The 26,139-nt window shown below is 42.1% G+C and overlaps 1 protein-coding gene across 7 annotated transcripts; it reads left to right on the top strand.

Moving 5' to 3' along the window:
• LOC121298952 (transducin-like enhancer protein 3-B) lies at positions 1 to 26,139 on the top strand. Of its 7 annotated transcripts, none has more exons than XM_041226322.1 (20): positions 1 to 985; positions 1,528 to 1,628; positions 1,903 to 1,966; positions 3,186 to 3,230; positions 10,955 to 11,017; positions 11,538 to 11,612; positions 16,154 to 16,355; positions 16,821 to 16,837; positions 19,548 to 19,670; positions 19,915 to 19,965; positions 20,108 to 20,263; positions 20,479 to 20,611; positions 20,814 to 20,992; positions 21,146 to 21,219; positions 21,423 to 21,672; positions 22,404 to 22,651; positions 23,042 to 23,189; positions 23,483 to 23,633; positions 23,919 to 23,995; positions 24,275 to 26,139. In XM_041226322.1, the coding sequence occupies exons 1-20, from the start codon at positions 962 to 964 to the stop codon at positions 24,380 to 24,382; spliced, it is 2,289 nt and encodes a 762-aa protein (XP_041082256.1). In that variant the 5' UTR covers positions 1 to 961; the 3' UTR covers positions 24,383 to 26,139. The 7 variants fall into 7 exon arrangements, with proteins under 7 accessions (XP_041082256.1, XP_041082253.1, XP_041082255.1 ...); XM_041226319.1 differs by having other exon boundaries at positions 16,776 to 16,837; XM_041226321.1 differs by having other exon boundaries at positions 16,151 to 16,355.

The raw sequence follows: 26,139 nt of genomic DNA, 5'->3' as shown, positions 1-26,139 counted from the left end.
TCACTATGCTGCGTGTGTGCGGTGCAGCAGACCTGTGCGCTTCAGAGACGGGGAAGGGCGATCGCAAGCGGTTACTGAACGACATCAAACTTTAAAAGGGCTTTATCCTGTTCAGATCTGGAAGATCGCTCTCATCGACGCTGCAGGGCGATTCTCACAGATCAGCCCGGTTTGAGGTGTTCCGAGTGTGCACGGGTTCAGTCCAAAGCGATGGTTGAATCCTGCGTCCAGACAGATGCAGCTAAAGCCACAATAGCTAGCAACGCCAGAACGGAGATGTTGTGTTTTGTGTTTAATCTCTGGTGAACTCTTGATCTTAATCGTTTAAAAAAAAAATTTGGAAGATTTGCAAGTCTTGAGGAACCTCGTTCTGTCGCTTTGAATTCTTGGACAACCGATTCGACACAACGAGGACGGTGTGCGTTTCGGGCGTCTTTGCATTTTTTGTTGTTGTCCGTTTATACTATCGCTGCAAAGAGATCTATCAATTCAGCACATACATCCGACGGGAGCGAGTAAGGTGGTGTGCTGTGAACGCATATCTCATCATCTCTGTGAGTGAATTTATTATTTTATCTCAAAACCAGGATTTCTGGAACAAGGTGAAAATTAATTCAGAATTCCAAAACTGAGCAGAAGAAATAAATCCGATTTTTGATTGCGAGATCAGATGCTGAGCGCCGTTTCAGATGTAAAGCGTTGTTTGTACACTCCATTTGAATCTGATCGACGTTCTGTGGTATCTTTTTTTGGTTTTTTGGTGAAAGGGGGTAAAGATAACTTTTGGTTTCCGTAACTGAGACTCCTGAAAGCCGAAATCCTCCTGGTTCAAATATTTACTTAACCTCAGCCAGGGACCGCTTTGTTCCAGTCGGTGCCTTTGGGAGGGGTTCAGGAACAATTCAACTCACATCTTGGATTATTACGGCATTTCCTCGGAAAAAGGGGTACATTTCTGAAGATGTATCCTCAGGGTCGACACCCGGTAAGTGTGATGCACGTACCTTTTAAAATCGAAAATAACATTAAAGTGATGCGCTTTTTTTGAAATTGACAAATGTAACGGATCACCAGCGTTGTTTGAAGTGATAACAACAGTGATGTGGTTTCGTTTCCAGTTAAACTCGAGTTTAATATCCTCACTATAGGTTGAAATTGCAGATTGCACACGCATTCCCCAGATGCCCAGTGCGCATTGTTTTGAAGTGCAGTCTGGATTGCTGGCAGTCGAGCACAGCGCCGATGTGATCTGTAGGTGTTGCTGTTATGCTAGTTTGTGATTGCCGCTGTGCGCTCCACCGCACATTATAAAAAAGAAAAAAAAGAGTGTCTAACCTTGCAATAGTGTCTAACCGCCCGAAATGCGGCTTTTTACAAAAGAGATAGCTAACCTACTGCGTGAACGCGTCTTAATGTGGGGCTGTGAACCGCCAGCTCAGCAGTGTTATACAAATTCTACATTGTTAAATGATTGTGTTTTTTTTTTTTTTTTTTTAGTTCATTGATTGATTGATTTTTATTTTTTAGGCACCCCATCAGCCTGGTCAGCCAGGTTTTAAATTCACTGTTGCGGAATCGTGCGACAGGATTAAAGACGAGTTTCAGTTTCTGCAAGCCCAGTATCACAGGTAAAAATAAACAAACAAACACATGAATAAATAAACAAAAGAAAACAAATAGCAACCCATTGATTGTATTGACACATTACCTGTAATGCATACAGAAGAATGCCGTTTAAACGGGGGCGGGGGGGGTAGGGTTAATTTGGGTTATTGAGTACCATGATCCATTAGTTATTGGTTGCACCTGTATGGGACACTGGCACACACTGGGTTAAGTCCTGGAAGTGCGCACAGTGTGTAGTGAAGGATGAAAAGGGACACCCTGTTTCTTTTTGTCTAGTCTGAAGGTGGAGTATGATAAGCTGGCTAATGAGAAGACAGAAATGCAGCGTCACTATGTTATGGTAAGAGTCTTTTCTGCTGTTCATTCTCTTGCATCAATCCCTGCTTGTTATGCGTGCACTTCAACAGTGTAGATCAGAGGATTTACTGGGTTGCCTTTTCATTTTTATAGTGTAATCACAGCCTGTCTGTCTAGTGTGCGTTTGTTCTGCAATTACCCATTACAAGCTACATGCTAATGAACAGCCAATAGATATGCAATAGGGGTGCATGTGTGTATTTACCATTGCAATATGTTCCATAGGTATACTTAGACTTCTTGGTAGCTTCCTCTTCCAACAAAGGTATCTGTGTAAGTGTTTAAGTTGGGGAACAGTACTGTGGGTTACATTTACTATTGCATATCTATTGATTTCTTATTAACACTTCAATAATGGCTAATTGCATAGCAATTAAATACAGTGCTTATTCATTCCATGCAAAAAAGTCACCAGGACATGCTATGCTTAATCTATAACCTGCAATACTGCTCTTCTGCCAAATGCATACTAAGTCCTGTTGTATTTTGCTGTAGCTACCACTTGCATGTGGAACCTTGTTATGAGTAAACTGAAGAAGGAGGTTAAATAAACAGCCCCCTGGCTTGGAGCAGACAGAAAACAACACGCTGTAAAAGTGTCCGATTACAGGCTATTGCAGTAGTACATCCATCCTGCTGATTTACAGAGGCTTTGTGTGTTAAGAGATGTCTGCTATTTCTTACCTGAAGAACTGTCACTCCTAGTATTAGGGGTGACAGTGCGTGGGGCGGGACTAGAATCAGAACTCTGAGAGGGGGTTAACTGCTTTTAAGATTGTGACCTTTTTAAAGCTCAATCGCTTGAACACATTTTGTGAACTCTTTTGAGTTGGGGGTGGGGTAAAAAGACAACACACAAACATGTGTTTTGCTTAAGAGACACCTTGTTTAATGTTTTTTTATCCCCCTGTTTTGCCCTGGTGACATGAAATGGGTTCAGAATTGTATTTAGCAAGAGAAGTCCTTTTGAATAAACAGTTTGTTACAAATGTGGTCTAAATCCTTGTTATTTAAAACTTCCCTGTCTTGGACTGTGTATATGCCTCTAAAACATTAGCTTAGTGTTGCAGAAGGGTTGCTGAAGGTAGTGCATGTTCATGTGACTTTGTAACTTCTCATTTTTTTGTTTAGCTCTGGCTTGGCACAATCAACAAATGCTGAGTTATTTTTAATCTGTGCATTTATCACCTCTTCTGTTTCAGTACTATGAAATGTCTTACGGACTGAATATTGAAATGCACAAACAGGTACGTACTGCAACAGTAACCCACATGTGTTTAACTGAAAGTGGCTTTGAAATAAGATGGTTGTATTTTCCATTATTTTTGTCTGCTTTAAGCCAAGAAAACAAAAAAATGTCATTCTGTCTAAAATCTAATGTTGGATTCTTTTAGGGTTGTGAATACCTTTGCAAAGTTTAGTAAGTAACCGGTAAAGTTTAGCATCATGATTTTGTTTTTTAGTGCCACGAGATGATTTACAATAACAAAGATAATTTGTGTGACACAAGGTGACATTAATATATTGCCTATAAAACAGATAAACAGATGTAGATCACCAACAAACCAAAAAAAAAGATTTAAAAAGAATGAAGGCTTGCCATGGAATGTGGTGTCCTATCTTTAAGATTAAAGGTCGCAAACCTGCAGGGAAGGCATGCAACGCTTCAAACTCCACGAAATGAACTTGCAGTTATCGTGAATAGCAGATTTGTTCTTGCTGCCTCAGTTTATGGGTCCAGCCCTGTAGCAAAACACAGCAATGATGATAATTGGTGTGATACTGGGAAGGCAGTCTGACTTGTAGTGTGTGTTTTTTTGTTTTGGTTTAAGAAGGAAATGATTGCCTAGCTAGATTAAAGAAAGGGATCTGCATGCTTGGAATGAAACCTGCCTGTACATGCCATGTTATAATAACCAGTGTCTGATTGCTAAGACAACACCTGAGTGAGAGAAATCGAAGGTCAGGATATTTCATGTGGAGTTTGCAGTTTGTGTCCTCTGCCTCATTTATTTAAAAAAAAAAGGTGTTTTTGTCAGCGGTGTTTGAACTGCTTTATCTCTGCAGTTATCACACTGCACATAGTTACCAGAAACAAGAGAAACATTTGAATAAAAAGAAATGCTCCTTGGTTTTCTCCTTAAGAGCTTCACGTCTTTCAAAAATGGCCTCAGCGCACTGAAATGAATACCTGAGAGCTGAGCCTGAATGTTATACTGAAGGTGTTCCAATGCAGCCGCCCACATGCACTTATCCAAGGAGGGCAATTTATACAACAAGCTCATTATGGGTTTTTAATGTGATCAAGCCAAACCTATTCTAGGTATGGCTGGATTAATATTCTGCTAAATTGTGAGTGCCTGATTCATCTGCGGTGGTGTGTGACATTCTGCCAGACGTCTCTCTCCTAGGCCACTAGACGTGATGCGCTCGGATCAGTGTGCTGCTTATACTGCACAACCCCGAACCACTAATAGAGACGCAACATATGTGTTTATGTGCATGCTGTGGAAGGAGGAGTGCTCCAGAATAATCAAGCTTATCAGCTGACCCTTTTTAGCGGTTGACTGTTTTATCATTAACACAATTGGGTGCACTGAAACACTTGAATTATTCGTGCACGAGTCCAGCCGTCCAGACCTGAGCGTTTATGATTACATCTGCTTGGGATAAACAGTGACTCATGGCTCATCACCCAGACCTGATGAAAGGGGTTCATGCAGGCTTGGGGCAGATTATCCAGCACAGACAAGTGCGATCTTTTCCAGTTAGATCTATGGAGGGAGGGGATAAAAAAAAATTGAGAGAGAGCATTTTGAGCAATTCCATTTTTTTTCCCCCTCCTCTGATCCTTTATTGTTGTGTCCTGTATAATCGCATGATGTGATTTTTAAAGTCTGGACTGGCTCAGCTGCTAGGCAGTGGGTCCCTACATTTGCAATGCGAGTGGGAAGCGGAGCCCTGACTGTGAATTGGGTGGTGGGGTTTTACAGCTTTTTTGAATATTTGTTTTGACAGGAATAGAACTGCGGTTGTGTTTTGTCAGTCGACACTTTCAATTGCCGCCGCTCATTGCACCGCAGCTTGGACTCCCTCTGCACAGCACTGTTTCAATGACGTGGTGTGTGCTGCTGATAAATAGTCTATTAATTCAGATATTACAGGAGATCATGTGGCTTCATGTACATGGAATAGTGTTTGTTTATTAACCTCTTCAAAGCGTTCACTCATACCTGCAGTTATATAGCATACACAAGTAGCAGGGTCTTTAGCTGTAGTAAAGCTTGTTCACATGCATTATTTATATAGCATTCCAGGAGTGAGTGCCACGGTTATAATGCTTGCACTTGTCTGGGAGCCAGAATTTACAGACGGCTTTTTGTAGAACAGGTGAAACATGCTCCTTTGTGGAGAACGAGGGAGCAGTGATCACGCCCTCCTAGGTGGTATTGTTCTTATCCCAGCAATCTTTTGATTTCCGGTACTGTCAGTTCTAGACGTCCCTTTTTAAAATCAGATATGTAGTGTTTGATTTATCACATGTTGTTGTGTTTGCCTGCTTCCGGACAGACATTTGTGCCAAAATAGAGAGTGAATTACAGACCCTAGAAGGCAAACTGAAGAGGATAAATTTGGGTGTTGTGTTGTGCATGAATGCTGCTACTTGCTGCCCACTGACTGCTAACTGGCAGCCAGAAGCCCCCCTCTCCCCCACTCTCCCAGCTGACCCTAGCACCAGTAACTGCAGGGTGATTAGCGTTGTTTGTGCCCCTGGAGCCAAGCGCCTCACAGCTACAATTACCGGTTGTTTTCCTGCAAATTTAATACTCATCAGTGTCTCTCTCCACTTTGCTAATGCTGATAGCAACAGGCAAATAGCTTTCAACATACCATTGACAGGCTGGTTTAAGAGCGCTCTTGAAGCGGTGCTAGACAGCTCAAAGTACCTGTCACTGTGTACCAGAGCGCAAACCACGCGGCTCAAGGGCCTTGTTTTCATTTGCTTAAAGTGACAATATCCTATTTCTGTGTGCTGCTGACGTACCTGGATGAGTTCGCTCTCCGTCAGAATGCAGGGCTTCAGGAGCGTCTCTGTGCATTTTTTGATCTCTAGGTTGCCACAGGAACTCCAGAAGAATAAACGCATGTGAAAGGCCAGAAAGCCTGCTGCTAAATGTTTAAAGACTTATGTTTTTTCTCCTCCTTTGACTACAAACAAAACTAAAATTGAAGACTGTACAATACCACAGCTCTTTCATTTGGGGAAAACAAAGCCTTCTCAATTGATTCCTCTTTAAAGCAGTAGTACTGGTACTTGGTGGTCAGTGGAGTGTATTCACCGCATTCTAGGTCTTTTCCCCACTAAGCTAGACTAAACAGGATGTGCTTTGAGGGCGGTTTATTTCGGCTTGACCGTAGGATGGCTAGGATGCCAACTGCTTCTGGTAATCGGACCTCATGCTCTGCTGAATGCCAGCCAGCAGTCTTAATTGCCTTGTTACCATACCAGTGTCTGTGTAGAGTTGATTTCAATTGACGGTAGGTATTGAATTGCACACATTCTGTATAGACAGTGTTTCCTTTTTGTTTTATTTTTTCTATTTGGTGTTGAGTATCAGACAGGCCTTTGTCTTTCCTGGCTGTAGCTTCTATTGCATGACATTGAAGTGCTACAAGTAAGATTGCACAGTGAACCCATTCTGTTGGAGGTTTCTTTTTTGTTGTATGAATGGCTCCTCACCAAGGCTGGCAGCTTGGTTGGTGTGTTTATTAGTATGTTGGCTCCTGGTTTATGGTGTTTGTTTCCTTTCCCTGCTGCAGCTGCTTAACCCTTCACCGGCCCTGGCTAACTTGAGAGGGTTTGAGTTTGAACTCTCCTCCCTGTGAAGCTGCCTGCCAGCTAGCCTGCTTCTTCACTGGCTCGCGGGGGTTTTGTTAGCGTACTGTTCATTGTTGGACCGCTTGGTCCCAGAGGGTTCAAGTCTGTAAGGCTTGCCTTCTCTCCACAGTAATCCCTCGATCCAACTGCCCCCAGCAAGAGGCTTTTACACACCTGGGCTGAGAAGATTACATTGAATGGGGGGCTGGGTTATAACAAATCCCCTTTTCCAATTCTGAACCGTACAGTTAAGTGTATGCGTATCCTTTAAGCTGTTAGTCTGGTCTCTCTCCCTCCTATTGCAGGAATATTTTTCATAAATATATATGCCATTTTTACAAATCGTAACGTTTACTTATCTGGCTAATATTTTGTTTTATTTATTTAAATATTTCAGCACCACTGTATCTAGTCTCTGTGATGAGGATCTTCTGAGGGATTCTTTTTGTCTGTGTACAGTACTTGTGGGGGTGGGCGGTTGTGAGAACGGGAAGATTTGTAGCCTTATTAGTCCAGCAGTCGCCCCCCCTCCCTTATCCACCATTAATTCGTGGAGCTGATCTGATCGACAGCCCAAAAATTAAATTTAATGACCTGCCTCTGTGCACGTAATGTGATTTTATAGCCTGTTACGGTCAACTAAAGGCACAATCTACATAATGATTACAACAAGATAGGGCTGTTGGTGTTGGTGTTGCTATGGCAACCTGAAAGGGGAGGGTGGGGGGGTGTTGGCTGGGATTGCCAAGCGGTGGTTTGGGGAGGGTGATGATGGCTCTCGTAGCCCTTGATGAATGGGCAGTGTTACAGAGAGGGTGTGATTCATCATTCAAGTCGCCCCTGTTTCTTCTTTAGACAGTGATGCTTTCACAGGCTGATGCAGCCTGGCATAGACTAACACAACTTGTCTTCCATCAGAATTGTTTGTTTTGTAGTTCTGTCCTGTTTTGAAGGAAGATCCACTAAGTGTACTTGAATTAAGTGATATTTACTGCATAGATAACAAGGGGCAGGGGAACACCGTACACATTTTAATATTGCAGGCCTGTGCAATATTATTAAATTTAAAACTGCAGACAGCTGTAATATAGAAAGAAACATGACAATAGACCAAAAAACTAATCCTGTATTAATTATATATGTATATATATATATATATATATATATATATATATATATATATATATATATATATATATATTATATATATATATATATATATATATATAATATATAATATTATATATATATTACAAAAGCAGTGTGCTAAGGCTTATCATTGTGTGTGTTTACTTAACGAGTTACCTATTGAATAACTATATGAATTGCAGAAAGCATGCTTTTTTGTTCAAGTGTACAAGCATGAGGGCTTTAGCTGTGCTATTGTTTGAAACCCCACCTCAATCCTATTGTTCATTGTAACAAGCTGCTTTAGCATTCCGTGTTCTGGAACCGTCAGGAGCATGCTCAGTGGGCACTGTTTGAGCGATTGCCCTGGTGTCAGAGGTCATTCCACCTCAAAGGATAGTTTGAGAAATCTGACTTCTTCCCTCAGAGGGTCAACCAAAACCCTAAAGCAAGAGGCCGATCCAGCTCCCTACAGGTTCATACATCTCTTTTAGAGGTTGAGATGTTGAATAGAGCTCTAGTTCTGTGTTCTTGAATCAATACGCCTGTGCAGAAGCTCAATCTTAGGGCTGCTTCACTGTGCTTGAAACTACGGTTCACGAAAGGCAGGTTTTAACTGGAAACCAAAGTCCTTTTTTTTTTTTTTTTTTTTTTTTTATAAAGGTTTAGTGTTCAAGGTGTGCATTTTGTCTTTCCTCGCTTCCTTTCAAGGTTTGCTGGTGTATTCTTTTAACAAGCCAAACGTACAGGACTTGTCAGAGTTCCTGAGTATTGAGTGTTTTAATAAAACATGTGCGGTTATTGCTACAAAGCTCCAAGGCATTTATTTGTTACGATAATAAATGATGCAAACGCTTCCTAAAATTACTTTTTTTCTGCAGAGTTGAGCGTATCTAATAATGAAGCCAGTAGACCTGAGATTACTCTGTGTGTGTGTGTTTGTGTGTGTGTGATATAACTTAGTGTGGGTTTCTGTTGTTATAAACTGGCTTCCAGTCTCTGATCGAGGTTCCCGTTCTGCTAGGGATTTCTGTTCAAATACACGGGGGGCAACATTTTAAGAACATAAGAACATAAGAAAGTTTACAAACGAGAGGAGGCCATTCGGCCCATCTTGCTCGTTTGGTTGTTAGTAGCTTATTGATCCCAAAATCTCATCAAGCAGCTTCTTGAAGGATCCCAGGGTGTCAGCTTCAACAACATTACTGGGGAGTTGATTCCAGACCCTCACAATTCTCTGTGTAAAAAAGTGTCTCCTATTTTCTGTTCTGAATGCCCCTTTTTCTAAACTCCATTTGTGACCCCTGGTCCTTGTTTCTTTTTTCAGGCTGAAAAAGTCCCTTGGGTCGACACTGTCAATACCTTTTAGAATTTTGAATGCTTGAATTAGGTCGCCACGTAGTCTTCTTTGTTCAAGACTGAACAGATTAAATTCTTTTAGCCTGTCTGCATATGACATCGCTCTTCTTTGCACTCTTTCTAGAGCAGCAATATCTTTTTTATAGCAAGGTGACCAGAACTGCACACAATATTCAAGATGAGATCTTACTATCGCACTGTACAGTTTTAACATTACTTCCCTTGATTTAAATTCAACACTTTTCACAATGTATCCGAGCATCTTGTTAGCCTTTTTTATAGCTTCCCCACATTGTCTAGATGAAGACATTTCTGAGTCAACAAAAACTCCTAGGTCTTTTTCATAGATTCCTTCTCCAATTTCAGTATCTCCCATATGATATTTATAATGTACATTTTTATTTCCTGCGTGCAGTACCTTACACTTTTCTCTATTAAATGTCATTTGCCATGTGTCTGCCCAGTTCTGAATCTTGTCTAGATTTTGGTGTGTTCGAATACCCGAAATAAAGAATAAAAGGCAAATATGTACTACAGCAGACAGCATAAAAAGTGTAAGCCACGAAAGTTTAAGTTCACTCTTTGGGGGAGCTGGCCGGGTTCACGAAGTGTACAAACAATGTCCAAGATGAGAGTTCTTTGTTCAATAGCCTGTTAAGTGTTTAAAAACAATGAATACACCTGGTTGTACTTTTAGTGGTCAGTGCAAATGTTGACGTTACTCCATTCATTCACTGAAAGTCAACTGTAGATGTTTCCACAGTTTAAAAAGAAAAAAAAAAACCAAAAAACTTCTGCTTAGCATTTTTTTTGTTTACAAATTTAAAGTTAGCTGGTGCCGTGCTCCTAGAAGCTGTTTCACGACTGCCTGGCAACAGCGGCGGTGTGCAGTCATTACAGGGGAACTCAAGCAGGAGATCTGTTCACATTAGCTGAAAACATGGCAACACAATTGGCAAGGATTTCAAACAGAATACGTTTACTGTAGAATTTAGCTGTTGCAAGCATTGCATGATTGATTAGGGTCCTTGCGTTTTTAATATGCTAGTCTCATTCACATGAAGTGGCAGGGTTTAATACCGATTCTGAACACTTGTCAAGCGTCAGTGTTTGAAAAGAAAAGTTTGCTAATACTAGTAGCTGCATATTTTTCATGTACTCAAATATGTAATTTGCTATTCAAATAGTTTTTCATTTTCGTGTATTTGACTACACTGACCCATCCCTATTAAATACATTACATTTTTAGCCTTATTCCATTAGAATGTCGTTGCTGATGCTCTTGGGTGATACAGCTGAAGATTACATTTTGGTAGATGTTTGAAATTAGAGAAGTCTTATTGGACATCATTTTGAACCTAAAATTAATTTAATTTAAATAGGCAGAGTTGGACAGAGCAAGATTTGATGTAGTTTTTGTTGTTTTTTTTTTTTGATTGTTTTATAATTGCTTGCTGTCGAATCGTTCATGTTTTACCGACACAATGCAGGCATCCAGAATTGCAATAACACTGGTCATTTTTCATCTTTGTAAAACATGATCCTTAGCACTGACTTGTTAACTTGGCAGTCGTTTTTACAATGTCTTTTTTCCCCCTCTCTTAGACTGAGATTGCAAAAAGACTCAATGCAATTTTGGCTCAAATCATGCCTTTTCTGTCACAAGAGGTAAGAATTGATTCATTTCTTTAATCCGTTTTTAAAAATTGAATTGCAATGTGTCAAATTAATTGTGGCATAGCGGTGTGTAAAATGAAATGGATTTACTGTGAAAGCATTGTATTATCTATTCATAGTGTATTGATATTATACACCAATATACTGTATTACTGTGTGAGAATTGTTGTAAAGTACAAATTCAAAAGGGCATTGAAACAGTAAACGACTGATTAACTACTGCAGCAGAAAACGCTTGTGGGAACGATATCCATGTCGCGCAGCGCTTATTATTATTACGATTATTATTATTATTATTATTATTAGTTTATTTAGCAGACTCCTTTATCCAAGACGACTTGAAGGCTATGCTTCCCCACAATCATCCTGGCGGGTCTTTCTTTTTAATCCGCAGTGTTGCTGGAATACTTAGTGAGCAGGATATTAAAAGCATTCCATCCAGGCTATGTGACTGTGCTTGTCCTTGTAGAGTGTGCATTAACCCTCCTCTTTCTCTCTCTCTCTCTCTCAGCACCAACAGCAGGTTGCACAGGCTGTTGAGCGTGCCAAGCAGGTGACCATGACCGAGCTGAATGCCATCATCGGGGTACGTGGACTTCCCAATCTGCCTCTCACCGTGTGTATACCCCTCTTATTCCTATCATTTTACCACAGCCAGGGGCAAATCTGCTCACTGCAAGGCTCAAGGGACAAGTGCTACCAATCCTGTTATTAGTTTAAGCAGTGTGGGGACTCAAAACAAAGTATTCCTACTGCTGCTGTTTTTATTTGAGTGCATTGCCTGTCTGCATTCAGCCCTACAGGGTAGTGGACTACAGTCCGAGGGGGACGTGCTAAAGAACAGCCTCTTTGTCCTCCTGAAGGTGGAAGACAGATAGCCTTGTAGCCATTGCAGATCAAAAACCATTGCAGATCAAACCCATTGCTTCTGTTTGTTTCTGTCCATTTGGTACAATGTAGTGTGTCCTCCCTTTGACGTCTTGTGTGTGCAGATTTGACTCCTGTGAAATGTTTATTCATTTAACTTTTGCAATGATGTGTTTTATTTTTATCGTCATGCATTAATTGTGTGGGATATTTTTTTTTTTTTGCTGTATTTAGTTATTCATTACATGTCGTCTTCACATGGCACTGATGATTTCAAGCCTCCTATAATTGTATAATCTACCGTGGCTGCCGCTCGTTTCATGTCAGCAGGCGGAACCTTGAGGTGTTTGTGTAAGGCTCCTCAGATCAGGAGCTTGTACTGATAACACATACAGGATTTGTGTCGCTTTAATTGGGTAAGAGCACTGAGTCTCCTAGTTCATCCGTTATTGCTGACGTATTTAGCTGTGAGAATAAAGACGGGACGAAACCGCTCGCAGTGCCTCTTGGACCACCAAAAGTACATTTCCCAAAATGAAAAGGATTACTTTCATTGCCTCACATTTCAAATGTGTTCCAACCAAGTAGTCTCCCCCACCCCCCGAGCAAAGTTTAAAAAGAAAAACACACAACTCTCGATCATGTCATTTTTTGCCTGATAAAATCCATTCTGTTCTGAGAGAAAGAAAACTCTTCAAAGCTGTGAGAGAATAAAGAGGTCCTGCTTTGATTAGCTTCTTTTAAGCAGTCGTTGGGGAAGCTTTAGTCGGGTCAGTGCAGCTGCAGGCAGATATTGGAATTCAATTAAGGCAAATGAGCGAGGACTGTGACCCTAACCCCCCTCCCCATTTTCAGGGTAATTGCTTCCTCAAATCTGGCTGAATGCAACTGTCGCCGGGGCCCATCATTAAACAGACAGCCATTCACCGGTCTCGCCTGACCAGGCCTCCTCACAAGGAAGGAATTATGGTCAATCAAGGGGCATCTCAACTGAGGGCTCCGTGCCTGGCTGCACATTCGCAAAGGAGGCCTGGGCAGTCAGCCGTTTCGTTTTGTGTGGCTTTGCTTTGTGTTGGAGAGAGATGGCAGGAGATCACACCCACCTCACCCCCAGGGGCAGAGAAGGGGGAACTGATAATAGAGTTAGCCTGCCCCGTCTGCTCCGGTCAGAGGTGCTTCGCTGAAAAAAAAAAAAAAAAGCCAGCATCTGTTAAATGAACCGCAGTGTAGGGGTGGGGGCGTGGTGTTGGAGGAGCCTCCTTTTTCATTTTGTTTTATTGTAGACCCCCTTTTAATCCAAGGGGGACTGGGGTAATTGTTAGGGTGTACGCAGTTTGATTTCTTTAGAAAAGATTTTTTTTTTTTTTTGACTGATGGATGGATGTTGTATTGCTTTATTCCTGTAATTAAATTGGAGACTACCAGTGGGAGGAATTCACTTGTTGGCCTCTGTGAATGGGTTTGTCCTTAAGCTGCAGCATTCTTTTTTATTCTTTCCCTCCAGAAGAGGAAGTGTAACACATACTTGAAACTGGCTAAGGAGTCGTAACTAACCCAGAACTTCATGTTTCCTGACCTTGCGGTAGAAGGTTTATTGAGGACATGGTGTATAATACATTTTATACTGCGTCTCACTCTCCCTAAAACCAATCCCAAGTATTGTTTTTATTACCACTTCAACCACAGTGTGCAGCAGTCGTCTTGCTCTGGGACTAGGCTATGGGTTTTAAGCAGTAACGATGCCAGTGGGTAACTTGCTTTTCATTGTTTAGTTTGAGCCATTCTGGTTTCCTTTTAGCCTTTTAAATTGGGAGTTGTCTAAACATTGCATCGTTTTTGTACAGTAAAGTCCATACTAAAATGACTCAGTGCTGTGTGATGGGAGATTATACCCTGGGTACATTGCAGCTTACTTGCCCACTGGAGCAGGTAATATGAGACATTAATCAAGAAATGACTTGCCCTGTCTTCCAAATTTACACCCAAGTGTTCCAGACAGCTGAAACATTTCTGCTGCCGTGTACTTTGGTCTTGTTATCAAGTACAGCAGATAAATGAGGTTGCATTTTAATAAACTGTGAACTTGTTTCTGGAACTTCAATTCATTTTCTGTTTTGATAAACAAGCAGGAGTTGAATGCCAAAGGAAACACCCGATTCAAACTGGATAGGAAAGTAAAGTAAAGTAAAAGTAACTGGCTCTGTGCTACGCTTTTGCTAATGTGGTCTGGATTGTTATTGCAATGCAACAACGGCCAGCCCAGTAGCTCACTCTAGCTATGCTAGCAAGCCCAAAGGCTGGTTATCCTAGAAGTAATTTGTCTCCCTTACTGAACTACTGTAAGTGGCGTGTTCAGTAATGTGATGAATGGTTAAATCAACTAACAGCCTTACAATGCGTTGGGCACTATTTAGTGGTATTTATTTCTATTTAGTGGTATTTTTTTGAGTCATTTTTTATTCGGTTGTTAATCGACCACTCAGCCTGTCACGTATCTTTGTGTCGGATCGTTGACTCTAAATATTAAACTGTTTCTGAAAGCCAAGGCCAAATAATTTGTTTAATGAAAAGCTTCTTGGTTGGTAGAATCTATACTGAGTATTGTGAGTTTGCTGTGATTAATTATTTATCTTCCCAGTAGTGGAGCGCAGACTGCGTGGGTTTTTTTGTTTTGTTTTTTTTTTTGTCAATGAAAGTATTTGATTCCCTTTTACACTAAACGGAGACTCCTTGGCATTAAATATTAAAGTGAACATGGATTTGGGAGTTTGTTCTCTGAACATGTATTTAAATGTTTCTGTGGTAGGAAAGGAAGTTTGAGTATTTCACTTCCACAAGTTAACGGCTCTCCTTTGCATACACTAATGCGCAACCGAGCATAGGGCACCTGCACATTTCAACGCGACATCTATTTCTGATTCCTCTACTCTATGTATGTAGTTAATGTTCTGTACAAACTTGAAATTTAGACATGGAGGCAAATCTGCCAAAGTGTGTGTTTTTTTTTTATATTTTTTTTTTAGATGCTGTGTTGATGTTAGAGAAAAGTTTGTGTTTTGTGCACTTTATCCTTCTTAAAGCTGCTCTGTCCTTCCAGATCTGTGCTTCGCGTGGGCATGTAGTCTTGTGGAGGGTTTGTTTTTCATTTCTAGCTACCGCAGCAAGCTCTCTACACACCCCTTACGCTTGGAGTCCAATGGACCGTGCACCCTGTTCAAAAGCAAGCGCAAAGCAAGATTCACAGGAACACAACTATTTTTGACCTTTCACATGTTTCTAAATAGCGACCCCTGAGTTTTGGTGGGATTTTATTTTTTTAAATTAAAATGCACAAGGACACAAGCATCATTAGGAACGAGGAGAAGAGAATAGCTGTGATGTATGTTTTTAATTGGAATTAGGTAGAGTTTGATTCCGGCTTCATAATTAAGCATCTTGGTATTTTAATGTCTGTTTTGCATATTCCGTCCCTCATTAAACATCGTTCTTCATACTGAATCAAGGGCTGCCACTCGTGAAATGAGATCAGCGTGATGACCCCTTCCTAAGTGACTGTTTATTAAATGAGCAAAGCTTGTCTGGATTACAAGAACATGGCATTGTTTATATGTTCATATATATATATATTTTTAATTCAAATAAATAATACAAGTTGTTCAGTGTCCCTAAAGAAACAAAACCAAGCCTGGACAGAAGTAAAAGCTCATCCCACAATGCCGTGTAAACAATTGAACATCCTTGTAGATGGTAATAAATAACGAATGTCCTTTTTGGTAGGGCCATCAAGTAATATTTAACCTTACTGTAAACTGTACTCATTTCCACACACAGTGCCTTTTAAGTCCCATCTGTTTTTTTGAAGTCAGACAGGAGTTAAGTGTAAAATATTGATGTCAGTATAGACAGGTTTATCATCTGCCAGTTTGTTAAAGCTGCTGGTTGAGTGGCCACTTGATTGGCTCGTAACAGCTGCTGCTTGTTTTTATTATTTGCTTAAAAAAAAGAAAACATTTACAATTTCTTTCATTTATTATTTTTAGGCATTTTTACTGTCCAGTAGAAAATGTAAATGTCATATTGTGTTCAATTAATTCCACACAATTACAGCTTCAGTAGGCTTAAATTCCCATAGGATTGGATCACTTTGGTGTTTTTTTATTTTTATATATAAAGCATTTTGTGTTTCTTTTATTAACCGCTCTGCTTTTTGTCCTGTTGTTCGGCCCCCAACCCACTTGTCGTCTGTTTTGTTCACAGCAGCAGCAGCTCCAGGCACAGCACCTCTCGCACGCGGCTCATGGGCCCCCCATCCAGATGCCCCCCCACCCCTCGGGTCTCCAGCCTCCTGGCATCCCCTCGGTCCCGGGTTCGGGCGCCGGCCTGCTCGCCCTGGGAGCTCTCGGCAGCCAGGCCCACCTGCCGGTCAAGGACGAGAAGAACCACCACGAGTTGGACCACAGAGGTGAGGAGCTGACGATGCATTGCATTAGGGGAGGAGGGAGGAGCGCGGCGGGCACGGGGCGCACTCTACCCTTTGCTCAGTAGCTTGGCCGAAGCGGTTTAGACTTTTGCTTGCTCATGCTTGTGAAACTGCCCACCTGTGCATGGTTTATTAATTAAAATGTAAGGTATGTTAATGGTTGTCTAGAGGATGTGTAACTCTATTAAATGTATATATTGTTTTCCTGGCAGTAAGTATTGTGTAAGATTAGATTAGTTTTCAAGTAGTAGTCAGCATTCTGTATTGCACACACCTTCAAGTTTTTATAAAGCCGTGACCGACGGGGATATGGAAAAGCAGGTGAGCTATGTTAACTGTGTAAATCGTTCCGCATGCGATACGTGGATATTCACTTTCCTGTTTCTCTTTTTTTCTTTCCTGGTCAATCATCCTTTCACCTGCCACTCGCGATCCCATTGGTAAAAGAGAGAGAATCCAGTACGGTAAGTGTAACCAGAAGTCTTTTCTTTTTTAACTGGGAGTGCATGCAGATTTATTCACTCGTGTGTTTGAGTGTGTTTTGTATAAAAAGCTTCCTAGTTAAGTTCAGCAGCAAGTACACAGTCGGATTGTCATACCCTGAACACAGCTAGCTTGCATGAAAACCCTTTTGTGCTAAAAATCCATTTAAAATATGGGTGAATCTGGAGGATTGAAGTATAAGCTTGTGCATTCTAATCCAGGTAGAAAATTGCATTTGAGATCACTGGCTGGAGATTAGCACTTCTCTTATTTCATCATAATTAAAATGGACTTTGACTCCTGTTTCTCTTCCGCTCTGCTCCCCCCACACCTGACACCCCCCTCACCTCTGTTCCTGGTAAATATTTATGAATACAAATTGGGAATTGTTTTGCTCGGTTCATTTTCTGGCCTTGTGAGCAGTTTATTAGACTGGTTTAAATCTTCATGATGGATTGCACTGGGTCTTTTAAGATTGTGTTTCAATTGAGCGAGCCTCATGAATGAGTGCAGTCAAGGCTGAAGGAATAAAAATCCTTCAGTGATTAGCAGCAGAGCTATTTTGTTCCCGATCGCACTGCCCTGTTAACCTGGGTCACTGGCGGTGACTTTGTTTTATGAGTCGAGTAAAGCAGGACTTTCCCAAGGTCAGATAGTTAACCAGTCTCACAATCAGCTGGGCACTAACCATCCGGCTTGATTCACACGTAGGCAGCTTGTCCTGTTTTGATACTTCTGAACAATAGCAGCATTGAGACTGCATTTGGGATCGGAGCTAAGATGCCAGGCAGACTAGTTTAGTCTGTTCCCTTTCTCGGAATAAATAAGACTGCCTGGAAACTACTTCAAAAGTGCTTGAACTTTTCTTGCCTGGGTCCTTCCATTGTTTTTGAACGAAAGGGAGCTCTGTTGCGTACAAAAGGGCCCCCGACAGTGGGGCGGGGGGAGGGGTGAAAAGCCTACACAAACGTGTCTTATGAGCCGAATGCAGATTAGGAGCCAGTGCTGTCCCAGCTGAAGCTTCCCATTGCTATCCGTATGCTGAGACGAACCGTGCAAATATTTCCACTGCAGGCTGATTTTGGGGTTGCTAAGAGACGTGATCGCAGTGGTCATTTTATTTATTGATGTGCTTGTTAATTTCTTTTCTCCTTCATGGCTACCAAACCCAATGAATAAGTATGAAGTGTGCTGGCTGGACTCTGAAATGGATCCATGCCTCTAAGGGCCCGCACAATCCTGTGTTAGCAGCGGCAGCCTTTTTAAGCTTGCCTGACCTGAGAAGAAAGGCTGTGGTGTTGTCCTGCTCTTCTCAGTGGGTGCTCAGGAGCACAGGCTTGCTTTCTTTGAGGGAGTGGGTTTGGATATTTACATACTGACTGCCGATAATACAGAGATTTCACACTTTGTTTTATTTTGTAACTCCTTAACACTTAAAAACAGATTTTGGTCAGTAGTCAGTGATATAGAAACAGTAGGCACTTGTGTGTGAAAATGTTAGACCACTTTGCTTTAATTAAGCATCTTAAAGAACTTCTAAAAAGTCTGCTGCATTTTACCATTAGTGGCTGTGTTTCTTTTCCGTTGCTATTTTAAATGAATTGTATCTGTGGCCTATTAAAGTCATCAATTAAAGCAGATAATCACTAATTTGCTTATTTTTACAATTTTTCATGACGTTCAGTTCCAGTGGTTTGATTTCATATGCAAACAGAAGCGATGGGGTGCTCTAGTACATCTGTTATACTACTGTGTATCTATATCTACAGGAGCTCTAGGGGTTGGTCAGTCTGTAGTATCAGTCAAATTACACTTCATGTCACTTAGTTTTATATTTAATTTAAAATCTGGTGTGAAGGAGCATTCTGTGTGCATGTGGGTATGTGTATCAACCACCATGTGTTTTACACTGGCGGCACAGAGCTAGGTAACCATCCCAGAGCAACTCTGCAGCATTCCAGTCAAGCCCTGCTGCCTTCAGAAGGCCACCCTGGGTTCTGTATCAGGCCGGCAATCAGTCTGCCCCTTTCTCATCTGCGATGGCTCCAAACGCAGACTGCCCAGTGCCTGAACTCGGCTGGCTCCAAACGCAGACTGCCCAGTGCCTGAACTCGGCTGGCTCCAAACGCAGACTGCTCAGTGCCTGTACTCTGCTGTCTGTTACCAGATCAGTCCCTCCAAGGGATTTTTTGCTAACAGGTTTGCATTAGCAACATTTGTGGTTGTTTTGTTTTGCATCCTGACCCTAATTTGAACTTGCTAAACGAATACTGTGTACACTTTTTTTTTTTTTTTTTTTTTTCGTAATATTTTGTTGATTTAAAAAGTCTGTCAACCCATCAGGTGTGGGTGTGTGTGTGTGTGTGTGTGTGTGTGTGTGTTTTTTTGTTTGTTTTAAATAACGTTATTTGCATGGGGTGTAACGTGTTTTACATCCCTTCGTCTTGTATACATCAGCATGCTTTGATTATTATTATTATTATTTTTTTTTTTTTTTAATTAGTTGTTTTATTATTTAGTGTGTGTCTGTTACACATTAGCGGGTCAGCACTGTTGCTGTGTGCAAGGTGAATTTCTAGCATGAGATGTGATCCGGGCTCTGGGCTCCAGAGTTCCAGCGATGGCTGTTCTCATAAATTGGCGTCACCGTGGATTTTTCTTCTTTTATTAATCCTGATTTTATTTTTTCAGAATAATTCGGTGTCCCCGTCGGACAGCCTGCGCGCTGCGAGTGAGAAACACCGCGGCTCCTCGGACTACAGCATCGACTCCAAGAAGAGGAAAGTGGAGGAGAAGGACAGCATGAGCAGATATGTGAGTCACAGGAATACGCCTTTTAGGAACGGAAAAAACACAACAGAACCTTGTAAGGGGTGTCCTTTAATGCAGTGGTGTCTAAATTCTATTAATGTTGCATTTTTAATGTTTTCTTCCTTTGCAACACGTATTCTGACTGTTTTAGGATTAATCCACCTCATTGGGTGATTTTGCTAGCTCATTCGTCCAGTCGTATGCACACAGTCTGTACTGACTTCACTTTCCACTGCTTTCATTGCAGGACAGTGATGGCGACAAGAGTGATGACTTGGTGGTTGATGTCTCCAATGAGGTGAGCGCAGAAAGATTTCCTGGCTTTCAACCTTTTCCTGGTATTAAAGTTGGTGGGAGAGTGTTGGCATTTGGCAGGACTGAAATGCAACGTGCAACGCTTTCTATATGCAAACCTCTCTTCTGTGATGTATCTTGTCCAGGATCCAGCCACCCCCCGCGTCAGCCCTGCCCACTCGCCGCCGGAGAACGGTCTGGACAAATCGCGGACGATGAGCAAGAAGGAAGGTCCCAACAGCCCCGCCTCCGTCGCTTCCTCCAGCAGCACGCCTTCCTCCAAAACCAAAGACCTGGTCCATGTAGGTCTTCGTTTTGACTGCCTGTATTTTTGCTTGGAAATCGGTTGCCAAAAGCGCCTGTGTGTTGTATTGAGTGGATCACTCATGTGATAATAACTGTATCTCAGAACTCCACTCTATGTAGTTCTATGCCAGCTGCGCAGTCAAATACATACTGTCATGTTGAATCTCTGCAGTCGTCGGTAATATTTCATGTTTCTTCTTTACCCTACTAGAATGACAAGTCTTCAACCCCTGGTTTGAAGTCCAACACACCAACTCCGCGAAACGACGCCCCCACCCCGGGCACTAGCTCCACCCCGGGACTGCGGCCGCTGCCAGGGAAGATGCCTGGCATGGAGTCACTAGGTACGCCCTCTCAAAAACAAACAAAAAAAAAAAAGTGGAAATTCTTATATGTCACCGTTTCCAAACCCTACATCAATAGATGACATTCAAGCAAATAGAAGTATTATGTAGACTCTGTTCCTGGTCGACCTTCATTCTAAAGGCGTTTCTAGAGGCTGGTATGCAGTTTGCTCACTAGTTTTCTCCTGTCTTGTTCTTGCAGCTCCAGCATTACGGACTCCCCTCTCCATCGCCGGTCCCTATGCCAGCCCCTTCGCCATGATGGGACACCATGAGATGAACGGCTCCCTGACGAGCCCGGGGGTGTACGCTGGGCTCCATAACATCTCCCCACAGATGAGCGCCGCCGCTGCAGCTGCAGCTGCCTACGGCCGCCCCATGGTGAGTTTAATGATCTTAACAGTAACCTCGGCTTCAGCTTACCTCAATCAGTATGTACAATTCTGATTATTTATTTTTGACGTTGTTACAGGTACCTCATTCTCAATTGGATACTGCTGGTAAATATGCTCTAACAACCCATTTCTTTTGCAGGGTGGCTTTGACCCACACAGTCACATGAGACCGGGACTCCCTGCCAGCCTCTCTTCCATCTCTGGAGGAAAACCGTGAGTTGGTTTTATGAATTACTCAGTTTTACAGTGAACTGCCCATGCATTGAGGGTTATATTACTGGAGTTCAAGGTTGTCCCTGCTTGTTCATTCTTGATTTAAGCTAACATAGCCCTGTGTCTTTCGTGGCTGGTAAAAGTGGTTCAGTGTTGTTTGTAGCGAGTGCTGAAGAACCTGTTTGTTTATTTCTTTTCTCCAGAGCGTACTCGTTCCACGTGAGTGCGGACGGGCAGATGCAGCCGGTGCCCTTTCCCCCGGACGCTCTCATTGGCCCCGGCATCCCGCGCCACGCCCGGCAGATCAACACGCTGAGCCACGGCGAGGTGGTGTGCGCCGTCACCATCAGCAACCCAACGCGCCATGTCTACACCGGCGGCAAGGGCTGCGTCAAGATCTGGGACATCAGCCAGCCGGGTAGCAAGAGCCCCATCTCCCAGCTCGACTGCCTGGTGAGTGAGCCAGCCAGCGAGCGACACACCCCTGGGATCAGGAGACATCTGAAGGCTGACATCTGTTGTACCTTGAGAGTGGAAATCTCTCCCTTTTTAAGGTCCAACTGGCATGTAGATTTGAGAATAAATCAAATGTGTGCTGTTGTGTGGCCCTTTTGAAAATCCTTTTTGCCAAGAAGCCCTTGTTTTATAGCACCAGTGTATCAGGGATGCTCCTTGGTGAATTGCACCTAATGCAGCAAAACACTAGTTCTTTACACTGCGTGATGCTTACATCGCACTTGCTGTCACTGTTTGTAGTCCGTATAACGTTTGTGTGGTTGCTATTTCTTCTGATCTTATTCACGTCGCTTGTATTTGGTTTTAAATCTGCACACTGTATCTAAATGAGGACCATTGTAAGGGTAGTTTCTCAATAACAAAACAATTTCTTAATTCCTCTATTGGCACATGATAAATGCATAAGACTGCGATGCTAATGTTTTCTGATCAAAAGTCCTACAAGTCGTTTTTGGAAGTTTATTTGTAACCCTCCTGCAGTCTATAAGGAAGAGCAGTTGAATTTTAATTGCATTAAAAACGCCTCTTAAGTCCTGATATCGACGGTCGTGGTCATTTAAATTGTCTTTTAAAAGCCCTGTACTATTGATCTTCTTTTAAAGAGGAGAAATTCTCTGCTATTAAGAGGCTGACTCTCGCGGTCTCGTCATCTCCCCTCTTTCTTGCAGAACCGTGATAACTACATCCGCTCGTGTAAGCTGCTGCCGGACGGGCGGACGTTGATCGTCGGTGGGGAGGCGAGCACGCTGACTATCTGGGACCTGGCATCTCCGACCCCACGCATCAAGGCTGAGCTGACCTCCTCCGCCCCTGCCTGCTATGCTCTGGCTATCAGCCCCGACGCCAAGGTGTGCTTCTCCTGCTGCAGCGATGGCAACATCGCAGTGTGGGACCTGCACAACCAGACCCTGGTCAGGTGAGGCTTCACTGTGACTCACCTGTTGGTTTTTAAAGCATGCCTTGTTCAGTGTGTTCTTGGAGGTGATGCGAGGGCCAGGGTTGAAGTGGAGCATGTTTTTACAGTCCATGCCCGTTCTTTGCTGTGCCAGCTGAATGTGTTCAGCATTTTCTTCAAACTGAACCATGCGCTGGTTTTCTTCATAGTTATTGGTTCTGTTGGTTATATTTACTATGTTTCCAGATAAATTGAAAACAGTCTCTTGATTGTGGATTGTAATGAACACCTCCACCCCCCCCCCCCCCCGAATGCATACAGCAGTGCACAGAAGCTGGAATTTGTCGCTCCGCCTTACGGTTTTATGTTTGTGTTTTACTGTAACTCGAACACCGCTTTTTCTCTCTGCAGGCAGTTCCAGGGACACACAGATGGCGCGAGCTGTATTGATATTTCTCACGACGGCACAAAGCTCTGGACAGGTGGCCTGGACAATACAGTTCGCTCCTGGGACCTGCGAGAGGGTCGACAGCTGCAGCAGCATGACTTCACCTCGCAGGTAAACATGGCTCAGCCCCTTCTCACCGGGCCTTGTGAGGCCATGTCAAAGAGCGCTTGTTTTGAAGCTTAGAATCAAATATAAAACAGCAAGCACTTCTGCATCTTATCATTTTTCCAATTAATTAAATGTATTAAAACATGTTCAGAGTTTAACTCTCCTTTCCTGTGTAAGACTGTTCTGTTAATAAGTAACACTGTGGCTTTATTGGAATATGGGTTTATTATTATAAACATGCTTCATTAGAGAGCCATAGCTGTATCTGATCTGCTTGCCTATGTCCCCCTGATCAGATCTTCTCTCTGGGTTACTGCCCGACTGGAGAGTGGCTGGCTGTGGGAATGGAGAGCAGCAACGTGGAGGTCCTGCACCACACCAAACCAGACAAATATCAGCTCCACCTGCATGAGAGCTGCGTGCTGTCCCTCAAATTCGCCTACTGTGGTAAGCCTCTCTCCATACGGCACTCTGGCTTTCATACTGCGCAAGCAATTGGACTCAAACTGTGGGTCACTTCTCTGTTTGTCTGTGATGGTGTACAAAACATACCTTATTTTAATTTGAAATGGTACAGCATTAAACGAATACAAAAGCAATTCAGACTGTGTAGTAAACCTGCACGATCTCAAATTTTCATTTTGAAGTGCTTTTAAATATACAACTATTTAATTGAGCTTTTTTTTATTTTTCCTGGGAGTACTAATTTCTAGTATTTTTGTGCTTTTAAAGGTAAATGGTTTGTCAGCACTGGCAAAGACAACCTTCTCAACGCATGGAGGACCCCTTACGGGGCCAGCATATTCCAGGTAAGAAGGTCATTGTGTTTAGAAAATGACATCAACCTTGGTTGTAGGACTGGAAAGTTGATATTAAAGAGAGACATTTAGACCTTACTGAATTACTGACCTACTGTTTTTTTTTTTTTTTTTTTTTTTTTATGAAATTTTTCCTTGAAACCTAAAATTAACACAATTTCAAAAATGTAATGTGTGCAGTTGGTAAGGCTCCTCAAAACCGTGTAATGCAATAAGTTGGGAACATTTTTAATCTTGGAGACTTATTTATGTATTTCACTCTTTTCTCAGTCTAAGGAATCATCGTCCGTCTTAAGTTGCGACATTTCAGCTGACGACAAGTACATCGTAACAGGCTCTGGTGACAAGAAGGCAACAGTTTATGAAGTGATCTACTAAACTGAAGGTGAAGGACCTTGCAGAGACTTGTCCACCTGTGGCTTGAGGGGGGGTGGCCCCTCCCCTTTAACACCAAATGGAATGTTTAGTGGGGCGGACTGTGACACGCAGAGACGTGGCCCCAGGACTTGCTTTTTTGTGGCTATCTCTGGATCGTTCTGGTGTCTTTCCTGGCTATGGACTACACAGGGTTGTTCATGCTCTCTAAGAGTTTTTTTTGGAGGGTCTGGATGGAGCCCCCTGCACAGCAGCTCATTTGCCAGTTACTGACCCGAGTTCCTACTCCACAGTACGAGTAAATATCGTCTGTCTTGGGATTGTTGAATATTTTTTACGGGAGGAAATTTCCTTAATGTGACCGTGGAGCAGAGCTTCATGTTTGACACTTGGCCGTGCTCCTAGAAGACCTGTGAAAAGTGTAAATAATGGAGTAATAAAACAGAAACGTGTTTATATATTTACCTGTCATGGTACACTAGTGGTGTGTGTGGTTTTTTTTTTTTTTTGTGTCTGCTGTACTTTGGTATTCACTGGTGACGGATGGTGGAGGCTGTTTCGTTTGTTCTGCTAAGGCTGAAGTTCTGAAACCTTGTTCTTTTATCTGTTTTGTACTGGAGCTGAAGGAAGCGGTAAAGATGTGCTTGTTTCAGACACAACATGGATCCCCTTTGACACTGAATAGTCTCAGCTGAGCACCTCCCTGCTTTTGTGAAGCAGCATTGAAGGAAAGGATACTGAATTTGGCTCAGGAAGCTAATATGTGAAAATAAAAAAACGAATTACACTTTTTTTATTTTTTATTTTTTGATATTGTCATGAACTGTGGTTTAACAACCTAGGCTTGTTATACGCTTACTAACAAAGTGTTTTTCTTTCATTGAAGATATTCTAAACAACAAAACTAACACACAAACTCCAGTCACACTTTGTTTTGCTGGGTTCAGTTTGAAGCTTCTGTCTACCTTTTTATTTTTCTTTTGAATTGTTTTTTGTTTTCTGCCAGAATTGCCTCAATTTCAAGTTTTACACTGTGCTTTTAATTAATAAAAAATCCTGTTTCAATGATCACATTGTCCTAGTATGGACACGCCCAAGGTGAGATGTCCTGGAGTTATCTGCAGAGTCTGGAGGGGTTGTGCAGACGGGTTAAAGCATGCGGTCACTTGCACTGAACTCTGGGCAGTTTGCTGTGACAAACCTATTGTAGGGCTCAGGAGATGGATCTGATTCCGATATCCGTGCTGGAGTTTATCTGCGGAGGTGTTGATTAGAAGTTCCGTTGATGAACAGCAATGCCCTCCTCGCCATGGCTTGAATGGGACAGCTAGACTAGCTGTGCAGTCCAAAGGAAGTGCATTGGCTTCTGTGCACTCAAATGTATAGAAATCAAGTCCCTCTACAAAAACCCAACAAATCCTTCATTTCCTCAACAGGAAACACATTTTTTTTGTGCTTAAGTGTTTTGTGTTGGTTTGAATGACAGTTAGTGATTTTTTTTTTTTTTAAATATATATAAATAAGACAAAAAGTTGGCAATTTCGAAGTTTTAAAATTACATTTTTAAATCTAACTTTTTTTTTTTTTAATTGCCTGTTTTGTTTAAATAAATTCAAAGGCGGGGGGGGGGGGGGGGGGGTGTGTTATACTGATAGTCTTACTGTCTCAAACTTACACCAAAGTATGTAGCAAACTTTGTGATCATTGAAGGTTATGTACAGTTGTTAATAATTCAATAAACTGTTTTTGTAAAAATGCAA

The sequence above is a fragment of the Polyodon spathula genome, chromosome 24 (genome assembly GCF_017654505.1).
Source record: "Polyodon spathula isolate WHYD16114869_AA chromosome 24, ASM1765450v1, whole genome shotgun sequence".
Lineage (NCBI taxonomy): Eukaryota > Metazoa > Chordata > Actinopteri > Acipenseriformes > Polyodontidae > Polyodon > Polyodon spathula.
This window is presented reverse-complemented; position numbering and strand designations above follow the sequence as displayed.